This window comes from Aulonocara sp. 'chitande type north' Nkhata Bay, linkage group LG19, assembly GCF_057382095.1.
Source record: "Aulonocara sp. 'chitande type north' Nkhata Bay isolate Kocher_YH1m ecotype deep benthic linkage group LG19, A_spYH_male_GT1.1, whole genome shotgun sequence".
Taxonomy (NCBI): domain Eukaryota; kingdom Metazoa; phylum Chordata; class Actinopteri; order Cichliformes; family Cichlidae; genus Aulonocara; species Aulonocara sp. 'chitande type north' Nkhata Bay.
In genome coordinates, this window is record NC_141362.1 from 19,790,878 (window position 1) to 19,806,615 (window position 15,738).

The window sequence follows — 15,738 nt, forward strand, 5'->3', positions numbered from 1 at the left end:
AAACTGGAGTGTCTGTAGCTCAGGGGGTAGAGCAGGTCATCTAATAATCGGAAGGTTAGTGGTTTGATAAATGGCTGCTCTAGTCTGCATGCAAGGTGCTTTGTATTTAATATTGTTGCTGCTTTGGTGCTATATAAATAAACACCTGTAGTTAAGACACTCTGTTACCATTTGAAAACATGGGCTGAAAATGTTCACAGTAAATAATAACTGAATGAAAACGAGCCCAAAAAGATGGAACTAATCCAGCTTCAGAAGGACGCTTGGAAGGAAGCTTGCCACAGTTAATACATTAATTCTAATAAAGCATAATCTAGACAAATGGCAATACAATTATAGAAAAGACAAGATCAACAGGGGTAGTACAGTACATGCAGAACTTCTTAGCAGTACTTTCTCACAAATTAGTTATTTTCCACAAAAGGAAATGTTCTACTCCTTCATTATTTCTCATTTAAAATATTTAAAAACCAGCTTGGTAGCATTCTTTAACAATTATCCCCAAGAAGTAAAATGTTAGCTAGAAAAATGTTATGAAAACCGAAATTAGTCAAGTTACATGCAGTGCATAGTTAACTCACCTAACACATGCATGGTGCATTTAACTTAAACTTATCTTAAACTACATTCTGTGCTCACCTGCATGAAATTGCTAGCAAAGGGTTTATTAGTAATCAATGGCACAAAGAAAAATAGATGGGAAAAATGTATTTTCTTTTCCATGTTATAATCTCCACAGAAACCACAAAAGACCATCAGCACTGGCAGTCTGAGGCTGTTGTCTGGCAACAAACTGATGCATGCAGTACCAGTTACTTCCAGCAGGTGTCAGTGGAACCTGTAATATGACCCTGTTTACCTGAATCTTATCTACAGGTGCACTAAGTACATATTTCCAGTGATCTGCCTTTTGGAGGTCACTAGGCTACAATTGTAGTAGCTTATCTTATTCACTGCTGAAGCTCAGCAGCTTCCACCTTTACAGCTGCTAAAGCTACTCCGACTGTTCTTTCCTTTTGATCAAGGTGCGACAGGCGACCGGAGGGACTCATTACCTTTGTTTTGTCGTCTACAACACGAAGACCATCTGCTGACACCCACAACACAGCTCGCACAGGCTTCTTCCCAGCCTGGAAAACACACGACAGGGATGGAATAAGTTAAGAAACAAGGAAACTTTTTCAATCTTTCCACATGCCTCAAGATTACTTCCCTTTGTGTTATTCCTTGGAACCTTCTCATAGAGGGGTAAGGAAGAAAAAAATATATATATCAGTCAACACACACACACACACACACACACACACACACACACACACACACACACACACACACCTGTAAATACATAGAAACCAGCAGGTAAAAAGACAAAAGAGAAGACAAGTCAGGAGTTGTTGCTTTTTTTTTTTTTTTCTTGCTTTTTTTTTTTTCTTTTTTTTTTGGAGGGGGGGGGGGGGGGGGGGGGTGTGTCACACCGTAGGACCCAAATTTAAAGCAAAGAAGTCGATATGAGATTTTTGTGCCCTGATGCATTCGACAGTGAACCCCATTGGTTAGAACAACAACAATAAACAAGGAAATGTTCATTCACAAAAAAACTGTTCATTGTTCTATTCTTGGTTCAAGGAAGAAGAGCTGAAGGGAGAGAGTCACGCATGTTAATACCACACACACACAAACACACAACAGAAAAGTGCCCTGCCCCAGCCTAAACCGCCCCACCTGCTCACAGCCACATGCATCATTACGTTTGTCTCTCCCCAGACAGATTCCCCCTGTATTATGAACGCGTGTGTTTGTGTGTTTTCTTCCAGCCTTCAGATGTGATCAAAGGGTGAAGTGTGAGAGGAAGAAAAATAATAATAATAATGATGATGCTAATAATAAAGAGAAACACACTCAGACACACAAAGCAATAACTTACTTTTGAAAAGAATCCTTTGAAGAATTTCCTGTCCTGGAAGTGGATATGGTAAAAAGAGGAGGGTGGGTGAGAAGGGCGGAGGAGGTGGAAGGAGGAACAAGGCATGAAAATGTTACCTAGGAAGTCTAAAAATTGTCGGGAGCTGAAAGTAAAGGATTGGATTTGGTTTATTTTTGGTGAAGCTGGGTTATGTGTGAGAGTGAGTGGGTGAGGGAATGGATCAAGTAGCTCCATGTGATTCCACAATGAGAGAGATGTTTCGATGATGTGTTTGATGATTACTGTTAGTAACACCACAATGGAAGCAAGAATACCCCTGAAAGCAAGACCTCCACAGGCAGAAAAACCACCCAGGAAAACGTACAGAGCCGTCTGAACAGAGGTGATAAAGATGGCAGATCATTAGGTTTCTGTCTGTGGACGTGAAATTCCTGAATCCCTTTTCGTTCTTTTTCCCTCCGATTCCCGGATCGAGACACTTTGCATTGTTGTTCAGCAGACAGAAACAAATTCCCACTGACAGCAGTTTGACCTCTGAGTCAAACCTGTGACTGTTCAATGGTCAGCCTGAGTCTGGAGTCATGTTTAGGCTTCCACAACCACATCAAAAAAACCAAACCAGACCTGGCCTAGTCTTAGCCACCCCACCCTCCCTCTTCTTTCACCCACTCCCCAAGAGTTCCTCGCCTCCCCGTAAGCTCTGAAAAGGAGTACCACTCCACTCCTGTTACACAGCCATGGTGGAGACGGCACTCCAAGCGCCATGTTAATGCATGATTTAACATGTTAACCAGAACTGGAGATTCATTTGGAATGAGCTAAGCGATTGTTAGGGTATGTGTGTGTGTGTGTGATTGTGAGAGTGTTTTACATTTATGTTTGAGAGAACCACACAGACATGCTGATGATAGCAAAGCCTGCAAAGTTAGTATTAGTATGCTATGGTTAGGGGGAAAAAATCTCTAAAGGGTTAAGAGGAATGTGGAGGGAGGAGGATTTCGAGGCATTTCTCTGCATTAAAAACCTGCTTAAAAAGACAAAAAAAAAGCACCAACAAAAAGGTAACACAACATTCAAGTATTCAATGTGTGAAGTGAGATGGAACTAAAGTGAATCGGAGGAGTTTTGTGAGCAGAAAGGGTAGTTTTTAAATAGATGAAGGTGATTCCAACAAGACAAAAAATAAAAACAAAGCTGTGTAGCCAACATGATCGCTGTAGATAAAAAATAATAATACGTTGAACATTGAGTATTTTAACTACTGCCTACAGTTACAACCTTTCATTGTCACACCCAACTGGTGGTTTAAAGTCATTTTGCCCTCAAAACAACGGTAGCCACCAACAGGATGTGTAACAACGTATTGCACAGCTTGTGCAACATCGGTCAAGCTGCTGCTTTCTGCAACAGCTCACACCTTACAATATTTGTCACAAGGATGAAAGAAATCTCTAATGCAAGACAGCATGCTCTTAATCCTGGACAGTGGATTATTATTGATGATATGTGGCTTATTTACTTATTTTTTCCTTCATGAGATCAGGTTTGTGGTTTAAAAAAAAAAAAAAAAAAAAAAAAAGGCACCGAGACCAGAATATTAATAGTGGGGGAGGCTAGCACAGGAAGTACTTTAAAAGTTTGCATCACAGAAAGCACATATTTTAATTGTTTTAGGTCCACCGTCAATGATACATCCTCAGGCTACTGGGCGTTCATGCCCAAATGCAACTAGGTCTTCTAAATGTGTCAGCAGTTCCTCGTGGAGTGCCTCACCCAGTCTGCACAGAGGTAACACGCCAACGCACTATCATCTCCTGAGTAACAGCAAAAACATTCACACATTCACTCAGAATACACTTCAAATCCCCAGGCTGCTGGCCAACAACGACAGGAAGTGATGTCACGATGACAGGAACAAAAAAACAAAAAAAGGCAGCGTGGAGGTTGATGGTGGTGCAGTGCAGCTTTCTTCTCCACTCGCCTCTGCCCCACCTCCTCCCATGTGAGTCACGGGTCAAAAAGCTGTGAGAAAACTCTTATTATCGTCCCAAAGGCTGCTGGGAATGCAGCGGCGTCGCCTCAGAGCTGTGGCTGTCACACTTGCAATCACACACACCGGCTGAAAGGCTGGACCACCAACATGCACCCTCAAGCACAGTGCACATACAAGGGCATCTAAACACATTTCTTTCTCTGCAGTTATTTCTCACGGCACATCAGCTTGTTGTCATTGGTTTTTGTCCGTTTCAAGACTTTGTGCCGATGTTGGCTGACTGTATTGGTAACGTGGCTGCAGTTAGCTGACTTTCAGAAAACAGCCTCCCCTCATCGACCAGGAGCAGATATTAAGTGCCTACAGGTGTGGAGCCTGGTTTCTGACCAATTTAGTTATTAGTTTCTGGAAATAGAGCAATATTAACTCGCATGTCTCTCCAATGGTAGGGACTGTATTTGTTGCCTGGCAACAGTCTGCTTATTAAAGCATCAGTGAGGATGAACTTGGATGTATCAGGGCCTCGCTAATTGTATTTTTGTTTAAAGGGTCGCCCTGGTCTCCTCTGACAACCTAACTTTGACGTGGATCATTGGCATCAGGGGGCTGCTCTCTGCAAGGCTGTTTACGCAGACTTGTCCTGGCATCACGGGCTGCGTTTCAAACCATCCATTAAGAACCTTTCACTCCAACCTCATTTTCTCAGCAAAATGCACACTTCGTATGCTGCATCACGGGGTCACAGTACGGCAGGCTACAAACACTACAAACCTACTCTCATCTACTGACTGAAATGGAAGAAGAATGATGGAAATGAGGGGCAGACTGACACAGTACAGCAAGACTCATTTCTGTTTGCTGCTCCACTGCTTTGAGCTCCAGTGATGAATGTTAATGCCAGAATAATAATCCTCCTGCATTATGAATTTTTTAACTGTGAAGACTTAGTATCACTATGTAAAATCTATGGGACAACCCTAAGGAACACAACAACAATGTGCACCTCAAGACGGCGGCACTACAATGAGGAAGAGGGGAAACAGATCTGCATCCCTGCCACTGGGAAGGACAGGCACTATGTTGGAACACATTAGCAGTTCTCAAGCCAGTGGCAGATTGTTTTCCGGCATTTCCTGTAAGACAAGCCATTCAGGGCACAGGTAAAGTGCCACATCTAGGCCAGAGCTCAACATTTAGCAAGAATATAATGGCAGCAGTTAAACTACAAACAAACGTTTTGGTTTTTCTAAACACTCCCAAAATATAGTTTTGCAAATACATAGTTTTGAGAGTGTTGGTGTAAAATACCGATCCTGCAGATCAATGAAGCCGTGCATCTGGCCATTTACACATAAGGCTTTTGGCCAGTGAGGAAAGCGAGGGCGAGCAGCAGCGGAGGAGACAGGGGAGGAAATGTCATTAGGCTGAGGAGGGTCAGACAGTCGCAGCCTGCAGGAGGACGGGAGGCAGAAACACCCGCCTCTCCTCTTGAGTTGGCTCCATTTTGTCGGCCTTGTTAAAACAACTGTAACTCAATAAGAGCTCGCGGCCTCGGGCTCCGTGTTAACCACGTGACCTCATCAAGCACCAGTGTGTGCACGACACTGATGTGTGTTGTATCTGCAGTCGACCTTTGTGCATTTTCTGTACACTAAGAGAACAAGTGTGCTGCAGGGCATGCAGCATGTCTGTCTGCTCTGCCTCTGGGTGCACTTCGCCCTGTGTGCGTACACATTATCCCACTATGAGCTCCATCTCAGTGTGCATGCTGTGCAGCGAATGTCGACAGCTGCATCCAAATATAAGCAAATGTGTGCTCACGTACGTTTCATGTCAAACATTTTCCTCCACAAGTAGCGTGTAGAATGTCTGTTGTGTTTTCTAAAAATATAACAAAATGTCAGTATGCAAAAGTGAGAAGAAAGGCCCTTACATATAACTGTAAGACTGCGTGTGAGTGCACATTCTCTTATTTGTCTTGCATTTCAACTAGCATGTTTTTCTGTATAATCATTCTAAGAAAGGGTTCTCACAGCTCAAGCAGTCTTCAGTAGTTTGTTGAGCTCGACTAAGAGCCGCTTTTTCACAATAGTGAGAAGAAGAGGCAATGATAACAAGTGAAACAGGGTGTGAATTCTCAATTATTCTGAGTCACCTCAAACTGAAACCAAAAGCTGTCAGCAGACACGTCGAGCGGGAGATTCATTACCATTGCTGGCAAAGGAATCAAATTTACGTCTGCGCATGACGTCATCTCGATCATACAGAGGCCGACTGTAGCAGCAGACCTGCCGACTCAGGTTTGGCCCCAACTACAGAGAATCAGCCTCTTTTGCACCGAAGAGTTTATGACCTGGGTGGGGCCTTGGCAAACAACTGACAATGTGGAAAAGCAATAGCGCCATTGCTTTCCCCGTCCTTCCCCTCCTCCTGCTCCTCAAACTGGAATTTGTTCCTTTTTGCGCAACTCCGCCGGAATCTGCTCCAGCAGGAAGTACGTGCTGACCTGCTCTGGCTGAGAGTGTGCAGAGAGAGCCAGACAGGAGAACAATCGACACACTTGGGCCTCTATGTACTAGAAAGCTAAGTAGGAATAAGCAATGATAAAACTCTTGGAAGGAGAGTAATGATAGCTAAAGGAGGGCTACCTTAGAAATAGTTTTTAGGAAAAGTCAGTAGGATGTTGGGGAAATAGAAAAGTAATGGAGGAAAAGTTGAAAGAAAGAAGATACAAGTAGGAAATAGCAGCCTCATTCCTGGAAGTACAGAAGATATTTCTAGTGAAACCTACCGTCTTCAACCGTTTTACTGCATCTTCACAGATGTGCATGCCTCTGGATTCATCCACCTCCACATGTCCCAGGTACTGCAGGGCACAGAGAAGTAGATGGACAGGAAAAAAAAAGGAAAGAATGAGTAATGCTGTGACAAACCTTTCCTGTGGCCATCTCTGCTGACGTTTAACTAAGGCTACAATAATAAACTTTAGAATGAGATTAGGTATTTAAATGAGCTCAGATTGTCTAATATCCCCTGGTACCCGAACGCTGGTGATTTATACACCTAATTAAATTCCGTTTTGAGGTCAATTGCAGTCAATAGCTCCATAGCTGATCTCTAATTTTGTCCATGGAGAAAATGATAACCCGTTCATGAGAAATGTATATGGGCAAGTGTGTAGACTGTAGTGTGTGATCCTGTAAGGGGACACGAGGAAGATCAAAGAAGCACGCAAAGAGGCAAAAACAAACTGCCCCTTCCGATCTCTTTGTGAGCTGACGGAAACAACGTAGGCTGTATATTTTATCTTTTGAGCTTCACCACCTTCCAGTAATGGCTGGCTCATCGCAACTCTAGTTAAGACTATAGCAGGTTCCAGGTTGTTCCAGGTTATTATGCAATAACTTGGCAGATGCTCCTACAGTATATTACTCCAAGGCTTCCCACAGTATATTGTTGCTGGAGCAGGCTGCTTCACATGACTCAAAACTGCCTGTACTGACACTTCAAGTATAAAGTAAAGAATAACTTTGAAGTGCGAGCAGTGCATTTCAGCTTGTGGCCTTCAGCAGGGTCATCTTCATCCTATCCTGTGGCTTGTGAGTGCAAACATCCTGGTTTTACTGTGAAGTTGCTGATAAAGCTGTAGCGGTGACCTTTTCGGACAATTTTCCTTCTCGCTGTACTTTGGAAGTAAATAAAAGGTCTCCAGTTATGTTAGACAAAGTCAGTACGCCTTTTAAATCACACAGAATTACAGTTCATGGGGAAGAGTCATTACCCCATATATGCCAAACATTTATTGAGACTAAGCTACGGTAATTAGAGACGAGATATGTCAGGGTTAGTCAGATTCAGCACTGGAAGCTGCACTAAATGATCGTCCAAATTATACGTTCCGTCCAAATAGGAATATCACAAACTACAAGCCTAAAACCCCCCACTCCACTGATGACTTGCTCTTGGCCAACACCCTTAACGACTTCTACTGCCGTTTTGACGAGCCATCAGGCAGCCTTCACACCTCCAACGGCCCCAACAATAGAGGCACTTTGGACACTCATTCCCCCACCTCTCCCCCCTCCATAGAGCCATCACCACCTTCAAACTGTTCACCTACAACACCCGCCTCCTCACCCCACACAAAAGAGGATTTCACACCACCTCCTCCCACCACAACTCTTCATATTCATGAAGCAGATGTGAGGAAGCAGTTTAGGAGTCTGAATGCTCGGAAAGCTCCCGGCCCAGACGGTGTGTCTCCTGCCACCCTCAGACACTGTGCAAACGAGCTGGCCCCAGTGTTTTCTGGCATTTTCAACTCCTCACTGCAGGCATGTCATGTGCCTGCCTGCTTCAAGTCCTCTACCATAATCCCTATCCCCAAGAAACCTAGGATCACTGGACTAAATGACTACAGACCCGTGGCTCTGACATCTGTGGTCATGAAGTCATTTGAGCGCCTGGTTCTCTCCTATCTCAAGACCCTCACGGCCCCCCTCCTGGACCCCCTGCAGTTTGCATATAGAGCCAACAGGTCTGTAGACGACGCCATCAACATGGCCCTACACTTCATCCTGCAGCATCTGGACTCCCCAGGAACCTACGCCAGGATCCTGTTTGTGGACTTCAGTTCTGCCTTCAACACCATCCTTCCAGACCATCTCCGAGGCAAGCTTTCCCAGATGAATGTGCCTGATCCCATCTGCCGGTGGATCACTGACTTCCTGACGGACAGGAAGCAGCATGTGAGGCTGGGAAAGAATGTCTCGGACTCCCGGACCATCAGCACCGGCTCCCCTCAGGGCTGTGTTCTTTCTCCTCTGCTCTTCTCCCTGTACACCAACTGCTGCACCTCCACCCACCAGTCTGTCAAGCTTGTTGGGGCAGGGATAGCTCAGTAGGTAAAGTGGTCGCCCCATGATCGGAAGGTCGGCGGTTCGAATCCACTTAACGGCTACCATGAGGTACCCCTGAGCAAGGTACCGTCCCTACACACTGCTCCCCGGGCGCCTGCTTAGTGGGCTGCCCACTGCTTCACTGAGTGAATGGGTCAAATGCAGAGAAAAACAAGTAATTTCCCCATGGGGATCAATAAAGTATCCATTATTATTATTATTATTATTATTAATCAAGTTCGCAGATGACACCACCGTTATTGGGCTCATCTCGGACGGGGATGAGTCTGCCTACAGGAGGGAGGTTGAACGTCTGGTGACCTGGTGCAGCCACAACAACCTGGTGCTGAATGCCCAGAAGACAGTGGAGATTACTGTGGACTTCAGGAAGCACACAGCCCCACTCCCCCCCCATCATCCTGACTGACACCCCCATCACCTCTGTGGACTCATTCCGCTTCCTGGGTACCACCATCACCCAGGACCTGAAGTGGGAGCCCACCATCACCTCCGTCATCAAGAAAGCCCAGCAGAGGATGTACTTCCTGAGGCAGCTGAAGAAATTCAACCTGCCAACACGGACGATGATGCAGTTCTACACTCCAATCATCGAGTCCATCCTCACCTCCTCCATCACCGTGTGGTACACTGGAGCCACTATCAGGGACAAACAGAGACTGCAGCGTGTTGTGCGCTCTGCTGAGAAGGTGATTGGCTGCAGACTCCCATCTCTGCAGGACCTGTACACCTCCAGGACACTGGGGCGTGCAGCTCGGATCTCAGCTGACCCTTCTCACCCTGGACACAGTCTGTTTGACCTGCTCCCCTCAGGCAGGAGGCTCCGGTCCATTCGCACCAGAACCTCTCGCCATAAGAACAGTTTCTTCCCCTCTGCTGTTGGACACATGAACAATAACCATATGACTGTCCCCGCCACTAACACATGACCCTACGCTGTGTCACTGCATCATTCCATGTTTGGCACTGATCACCACCTGCACTCATGTATATATCTTTCTACGTAGCACTCATAATTCTTATTCTCATGTATATATCTCATGTATATCTCATGCACATATCTTTCTACATAGCACTTTTAATTCTTATTCTTACTTTTATTTTTTTTCATGTCTATTTAAGTGCTATTTATGACAGTATGTTTGCACTGAAGCACCGCAGCAATTTCCTAATGTTGTAAACCTCAACATCTGGCAATAAACCCCATTCTGATTCTGATTCTGATTCAATCACCAATTTCTCGGGGGAAACCCTGTGCTCCTGACTATGGAAATACTCGCCAGGAGTGAAAACCTTACGTGAGTAGGCTGAGCTCCAACTGAATGAACAGAAAAGGCTGCCGCTTCCTGCCCGACCCTTCCCGCCCCTTTCAGACCTGAAGCAAGATCACGCCCTGCTGTGTGTCACTCCAGAGGAGTCACAACCTTGACTACTCCAGAAGCCATTGTGCATGCTGAGCTGGAGAGGAAGTCCTTACCCTTTCCTTATAGATACACATGCTGACCCACGCCTTTCACCCCCACCCTCTGGCCCTGCTATATTGAGCGTGTGACGCAACTGCTGTGAGTCATACTGTCGCCGTTTTGGAATACACATGCACGTAAACACACATCGATGCATGCAAACGTGCAAGGTGTTAAGGACAATAGTGATGCGAGGAGGCAGCTGTGGATAGTGAGGACAATGAAAGCAGCGGGGCTACTAATCGGGGATCATCCAGAAGGATGTGGCAGAGGTGAGATGAATAAATGCAGGGGAGACTTGAAGTGTCACAACAGATTCTTCATTATGGCGTCTTACTCTGCTCCATTAGTAAATAGCTGCCAGCAACAATCTGGGGGCTGAAACATTCACATGTAACAGAAGAAGAACTCCACCAAATAAATGGAAAATAATAGAATTTGAGGAGATTTCTGCACATGTGCAATTTGGTTCTGAAATTCAGATTTGTGTGTGGGTCCCTTCCAGGATTAGAATCACTTGACAACTATCCTACGGTGGGCTACGATTAGATGAAGCTAAATAAAACAAACTTCAAATTTTTCCAGCAGTAAAAGGCCAACAGAGCAACCATAAACAGAGAAAGTACTAGGGCTGCTTGATAATTGCAACAATCATAAACGTGTCTATTGCTGGTCAGTAATTATATCTATTAACATGGTTATTCATTAACTTAAATGCATTGAATTATTAAACTGTGGGATGGTTTCACTGAACTTTATAGCTAGGTCAAATTAAAAATGTAAGAAAAAGGGAGAGTTTTAAGGTTTATCTGGTTAGGATTTGAGGTATTTTTGCCAGTTTCCAGTCATCAGAAATAAGAGCAGCCCTTTGGGCAGGCAGTACTGTAGCTACAGGGAGAGAAATGTACAGCTGACACTCCCAACCAACACCTCTGTCTTACACTACAGAAAGCAGCACCTACAGGTCCCCGTCAATAATTCTTCCACAGTTTTGCCCATTGAAAAATTCAGAGAAATTTACTACTTCTAGATAGATTTTGGTTCAACAAAAGGTTCACTTTTGTTTGATTTTTGGTTCAAACTGATCTAAACTATGAAGGAATTTACAATTTTAGGGGCATGTGAAAGACCCGCCACTATAAAAGAAAGGAGTGTATATCCTCTGGATGTGACCTGGGAATTAATTCCGGGAACTTGCTATAAATCAGTGTCAAGTGACAGTGCAAAACAAAATTCAGTCCAATTCCATAAGCAGCCTCACAAACGTCTCCGCTGGTAAACAGCACACACAAGCAACTGAATCTAATCTTGCATCTGCCACCAGCCTTCAGCAGTCATAAGGCTGATATTTCCATATGAAAAACCAAGTCTACATGTTTATGCCTTTCACCATCACCTTGAATTATAATAGACATATTTAACATTAAAACAATTTGCTTATACATAAAAAAAAATGTACAAGCACTACGTAACAGGCCCTGATAATGACAATTAAACTCATAATCTTCTTGCCAAAGGCACTACAGAATGGGTGGGTATTCTTCTTCTCCTTCCCTGCATGTCCTGTCCTACCATGTATTTATTACTCTGTATTGTAGCAGTCTGTTATAATTTCACCACAACTATTCACACACAGACAAACATTCATGCAGAACGGGGCTCCTCTAAGGCACCTAGAGCAGGAGACAGGGAGCAGCAGGAGGGGGAGGAGGGATACAGATGAGTAGCATGGTAGGTTGCACCATTGCGATGAAAGCCAGTGTAAAGGTGGAAAGAAAAATACTGGTGGAGTAGTGTGCGTTTGGCTGCAGAGATAACATAAGGACAGTCAGGTTTTTTTCCCCCCCATTTACCTAAAGTATCTGGCTTCTAAGTCAGTGGCTACTTTTACACCTTCACTGTGGTAATTATGGCTAATTATTACTTTTCAAACAGATACAAACGTTTTGTAAATGTCACAAACCTTTTTCTGTGTTTCTAAGTCAAGAAAATACTATCAAAAGTTAAAATATTCTATTATTTTATTATACCAAATAACACAGCTAATACTCCTTAGCCTTGCTGAGCTAAGAAAAACATTATATTAACAAAATCCAACTTACTTTGCACAACAGAATGAAACTGACGTGCGGCTGTCAACAAATGGATAAATGCCTATTAAAGAATTTGCCATATGTTGGTAATCCATGATTAAAATATCTCTTAAAATATGAACTAAGGGTTAGGGCCATAGCAACAAAATCAAAAATTATGTGCTCATAAGACCTACATTTCTTATATAAGCATATAAAAGATTAAATACAATTAGCGTGAAGGGTTTTCTGCTCATCTTGTTGGAGAAAATTAGGATCTCAATATTCTATTCTGGACTTCGTGAAAGCATCTGGACAAGCAATTCTTTTTAAAATGAAGACCGTTTATGCAATTCCAAGAGCAAATTGCTCAATATTGCTCAATAAAAACTACATAAAGGGAGCACATAGGCGACATCAAATTAAAGCTTGTACACTTGCTTATGCACAATTTACATCCACTGAACAGCCGCCAAGCTTAGAAATTCTGAGGTAAACGTTCCCTTTCATGACTCTGAAGTCTTCAGTTCCCTTTTATCCCGAGTAAGAGGAGGATTTGAGCCCATGTGATGGGAGGAAGTGTACCGTCACACTTCTGTTTGCAAAAGTAGGAGGGTTTTGTTGCCAAAATAAGGTGAGATCGCCACTTCATCAACTGCTGCACAGCAGGGCTGACTGCCATTTCACCATGTCCCCGACTTATCTTGCCAGTAATGAAACATTTCTTTCAATTCCACATATTTTTACTGGGGATTCAAGGGGTTCTGATACTCCTAAAACACAAAGTAATTGTGCACACACATCCCACAGGTTTGTTAGACTACAGCAGATAATCCCGCAACCTAGATAAAAACTGTGCTCAAACTCTCTGAATGGTTATGATTAATCACAAGCCGTGTCCTTGGGGAGGAAGGTGGTATGAAGAAGTTTCGCAAAGGTAAGAATGCATCAAAGTGAGGTCAGCCCTGCACTCCGTTTCTGTGTCTGAAGTGGGGTGTATGCAGGTGTGTGTGTGTGTGTGTGTGTGTGTGTGTGTGTGTGTGTGTGTGTGTGTGTGTGTGTGTGTGTGTGTGTGTGTGTGTGTGTGTGTGTGTGTGTGTGTGTGTGAGGGAGAGTCACCTTGACTGCAAAGCTGCATTTGCCGGTGCGGACTGCCTCTTCGTCTGTCTGCCACTGGTGCGGCCGACTCGACTCCGGCACGTAAACGTCTTTCTTCCGGCGGAAGCTCTGCCGTAGCTTATTCATCGCTGAGCTCCCTGTAATTGGAGAGACATTTTTAATAATCTTACAGTGAAAACTGAGCTGTCAGCAGCAGCAGTGAAATAAAGAAGGTGCAGCACTAAAAAGCTGGAGATTCATCTAACTCAGGTTAAGCTTAGTGTTTTTCTACAGTGAAATGATAGATAATGGTCCAAAAAGCAGGCGATCACGCAAACCCACAGCAGCAGAATAACACTTTCAGCAGTCTTGTTTTGATGCCTGTAAATAGGAATCCTTTAAACTCTGACATCAGTGCAAAACACAGTAAGCTGCTGTGTCTCTGACTCACCAGGAGAAACAAAAGAGGCTGAGACTTTGCAGTGTTGGGAGTCAAGGCAGTGAAAATAAAAGGGAGCAGTGTTCCTTTTATTCAGAGCCTTTTTTTTTTTTTTTTACCACAATTTAACAGACAGTGTTTGCACATTTTTAATTTAGATGGTCTGACATTTTCCATTAATATCTCAAACACTGCACTGAGGCCTCTCTGGGGGGAATTTAGTAAAACAAATCTTTTCAACCTCTAGATCACTTTGAATTACACTGCAATGTAATATTTTACAAAGCTAAAGTTTGCTAGAACATGGCTTTATTGCCACCCTGTACTTATTAACGTAAACTGAGCAAAAATAGATGTAACACGGTGGTCAGGTGATCATTCAGGCAGAAAACAAACTCAAGTCCCCAGTAAAGGTCAGAAGTAAACTTATTACCAGGTCAGGTATAAATAGTCTTGGAATAAAACATTTGCCAGTTAATCAGCAAAAAACGTCACATTACATTAAGTTCTGCAGTCATCTGTATAATAAGTAAAAGAGTAGTGTTTAACACATTGTATACACATGAAGACAAATGTACTAGCCCACCTATGAAATACAAAGTTATTGTCAATTGTTTTTAACAGAGCTTTAGAGTTTTAAAAACAATAAATTACTTCTATTCCATTTCTTTTATTTCAGAAAAACAAACGTTACCAGGGTCAATATCATTAGCCCCCTGAAAAAAATGACTTTTTTATGAATCACAGCAGAAACCGCTGCTGTGTAATGATGTGGTATAACTTTTTTATGCTTAAAGCTTGTAATATCAAGTTAAAACTTAGGGTTATCTTTCAATTTACACAAATGCAATTTGAAAAATCGTCATGGCAAAAAAAGAAAAAAGAAAAGAAAAGAAAGAAAGAAAAAAAGAAATCAGTTTAGACTTCAGAAAAAGAATTCATGCTCACAAAGCAGGAGATGGAAAGTTCAGGTTTTGAGACTACTTTGTATATATAATTTGTATCACCAAGAAATTGAAATAGAGCCACATAGTACATAACAAGCCCAGCAGAGGTAGGAAGAGAAAGATTTGAAAGACTCTATAGACCCCAGAACAACTGCCAAGACATGAGTGAAAAGCAAGTCAAGAACTGTAGCTTCAAAGGAGGCTGTCACTAGAACCCTACACAGGAATGAACTCAGAGGTTACAGACCAAGAAAAACTCTGCAGAACAGACGCCTTCAAGCCAGACTGAAGTACACCGAGGAGAACCTTGAGAAAGATTATGCATATTGAAAGAGCATCCTTTGATCAGAGGAGACAAAACTAGAGCTCTGTTGTCATGGAGACGCTCTTTATGTTTGGACAGAGAAGTGAGAGGCGTACAACCTAAAAAACACCGTCCCCCACAGTGAAACACGGTGGTGGGAGTCTAATGCTGTGGGGATGCTTCGGTCCATCTGGAATCTCATCAAGGTGGAAAGAATCATGCAGGAAGATGGATATGCAACACGTTCTCCAAAGCATAACATATTACGTTATGTGACAAGTCGTTGGTATGTTATGCTTTCGGCCACCAAAAGGAAGGAAACATGAGAACCATTTGGACTCAATTCGCACATGTACATTTATTTTACTTTAATCGCTTTAGAAAACACTATCGAACACCATTAAGGTTGTCGGTAAGGTTAAGGATTAGGTTACGGTTAGGATTAAAGTTAGGGCTATGGCTGGAATACACAACTGGAACGTCCGTGACCACCAGGAGCATCATTCTTTTGGATTTCATCCACAATCCGGCCTGTATCACAGGAACGCGTAAGGTTACTTTTCGCGTTCCCATGGGACACCT

General features: G+C 43.3%; 1 protein-coding gene across 6 annotated transcripts in view; it reads right to left on the reverse strand.

Annotated features, from left to right (window-relative positions):
* Window positions 1–15,738, reverse strand: part of numb (NUMB endocytic adaptor protein) — a 46,084-nt gene that overhangs the window by 6,052 nt on the left and 24,294 nt on the right. For 3 of the 6 annotated variants that reach the window (XM_086273725.1, XM_086273729.1, XM_086273723.1), the window contains exons 2-5: window positions 13,488–13,624; window positions 6,709–6,783; window positions 1,925–1,957; window positions 1,056–1,130 (exon numbers count right to left, since the gene is read on the reverse strand). In XM_086273725.1, the coding sequence (XP_086129851.1) occupies window positions 1,056–1,130; window positions 1,925–1,957; window positions 6,709–6,783; window positions 13,488–13,613 (309 nt within the window). In that variant the 5' untranslated portion in view covers window positions 13,614–13,624. Of the gene's footprint in view, window positions 1–1,055; window positions 1,131–1,924; window positions 6,562–6,708; window positions 6,784–13,487; window positions 13,625–15,738 lie in introns of those variants that run through there. The other 3 variants (XM_086273728.1, XM_086273727.1, XM_086273724.1) reach the window with 2 other exon arrangements.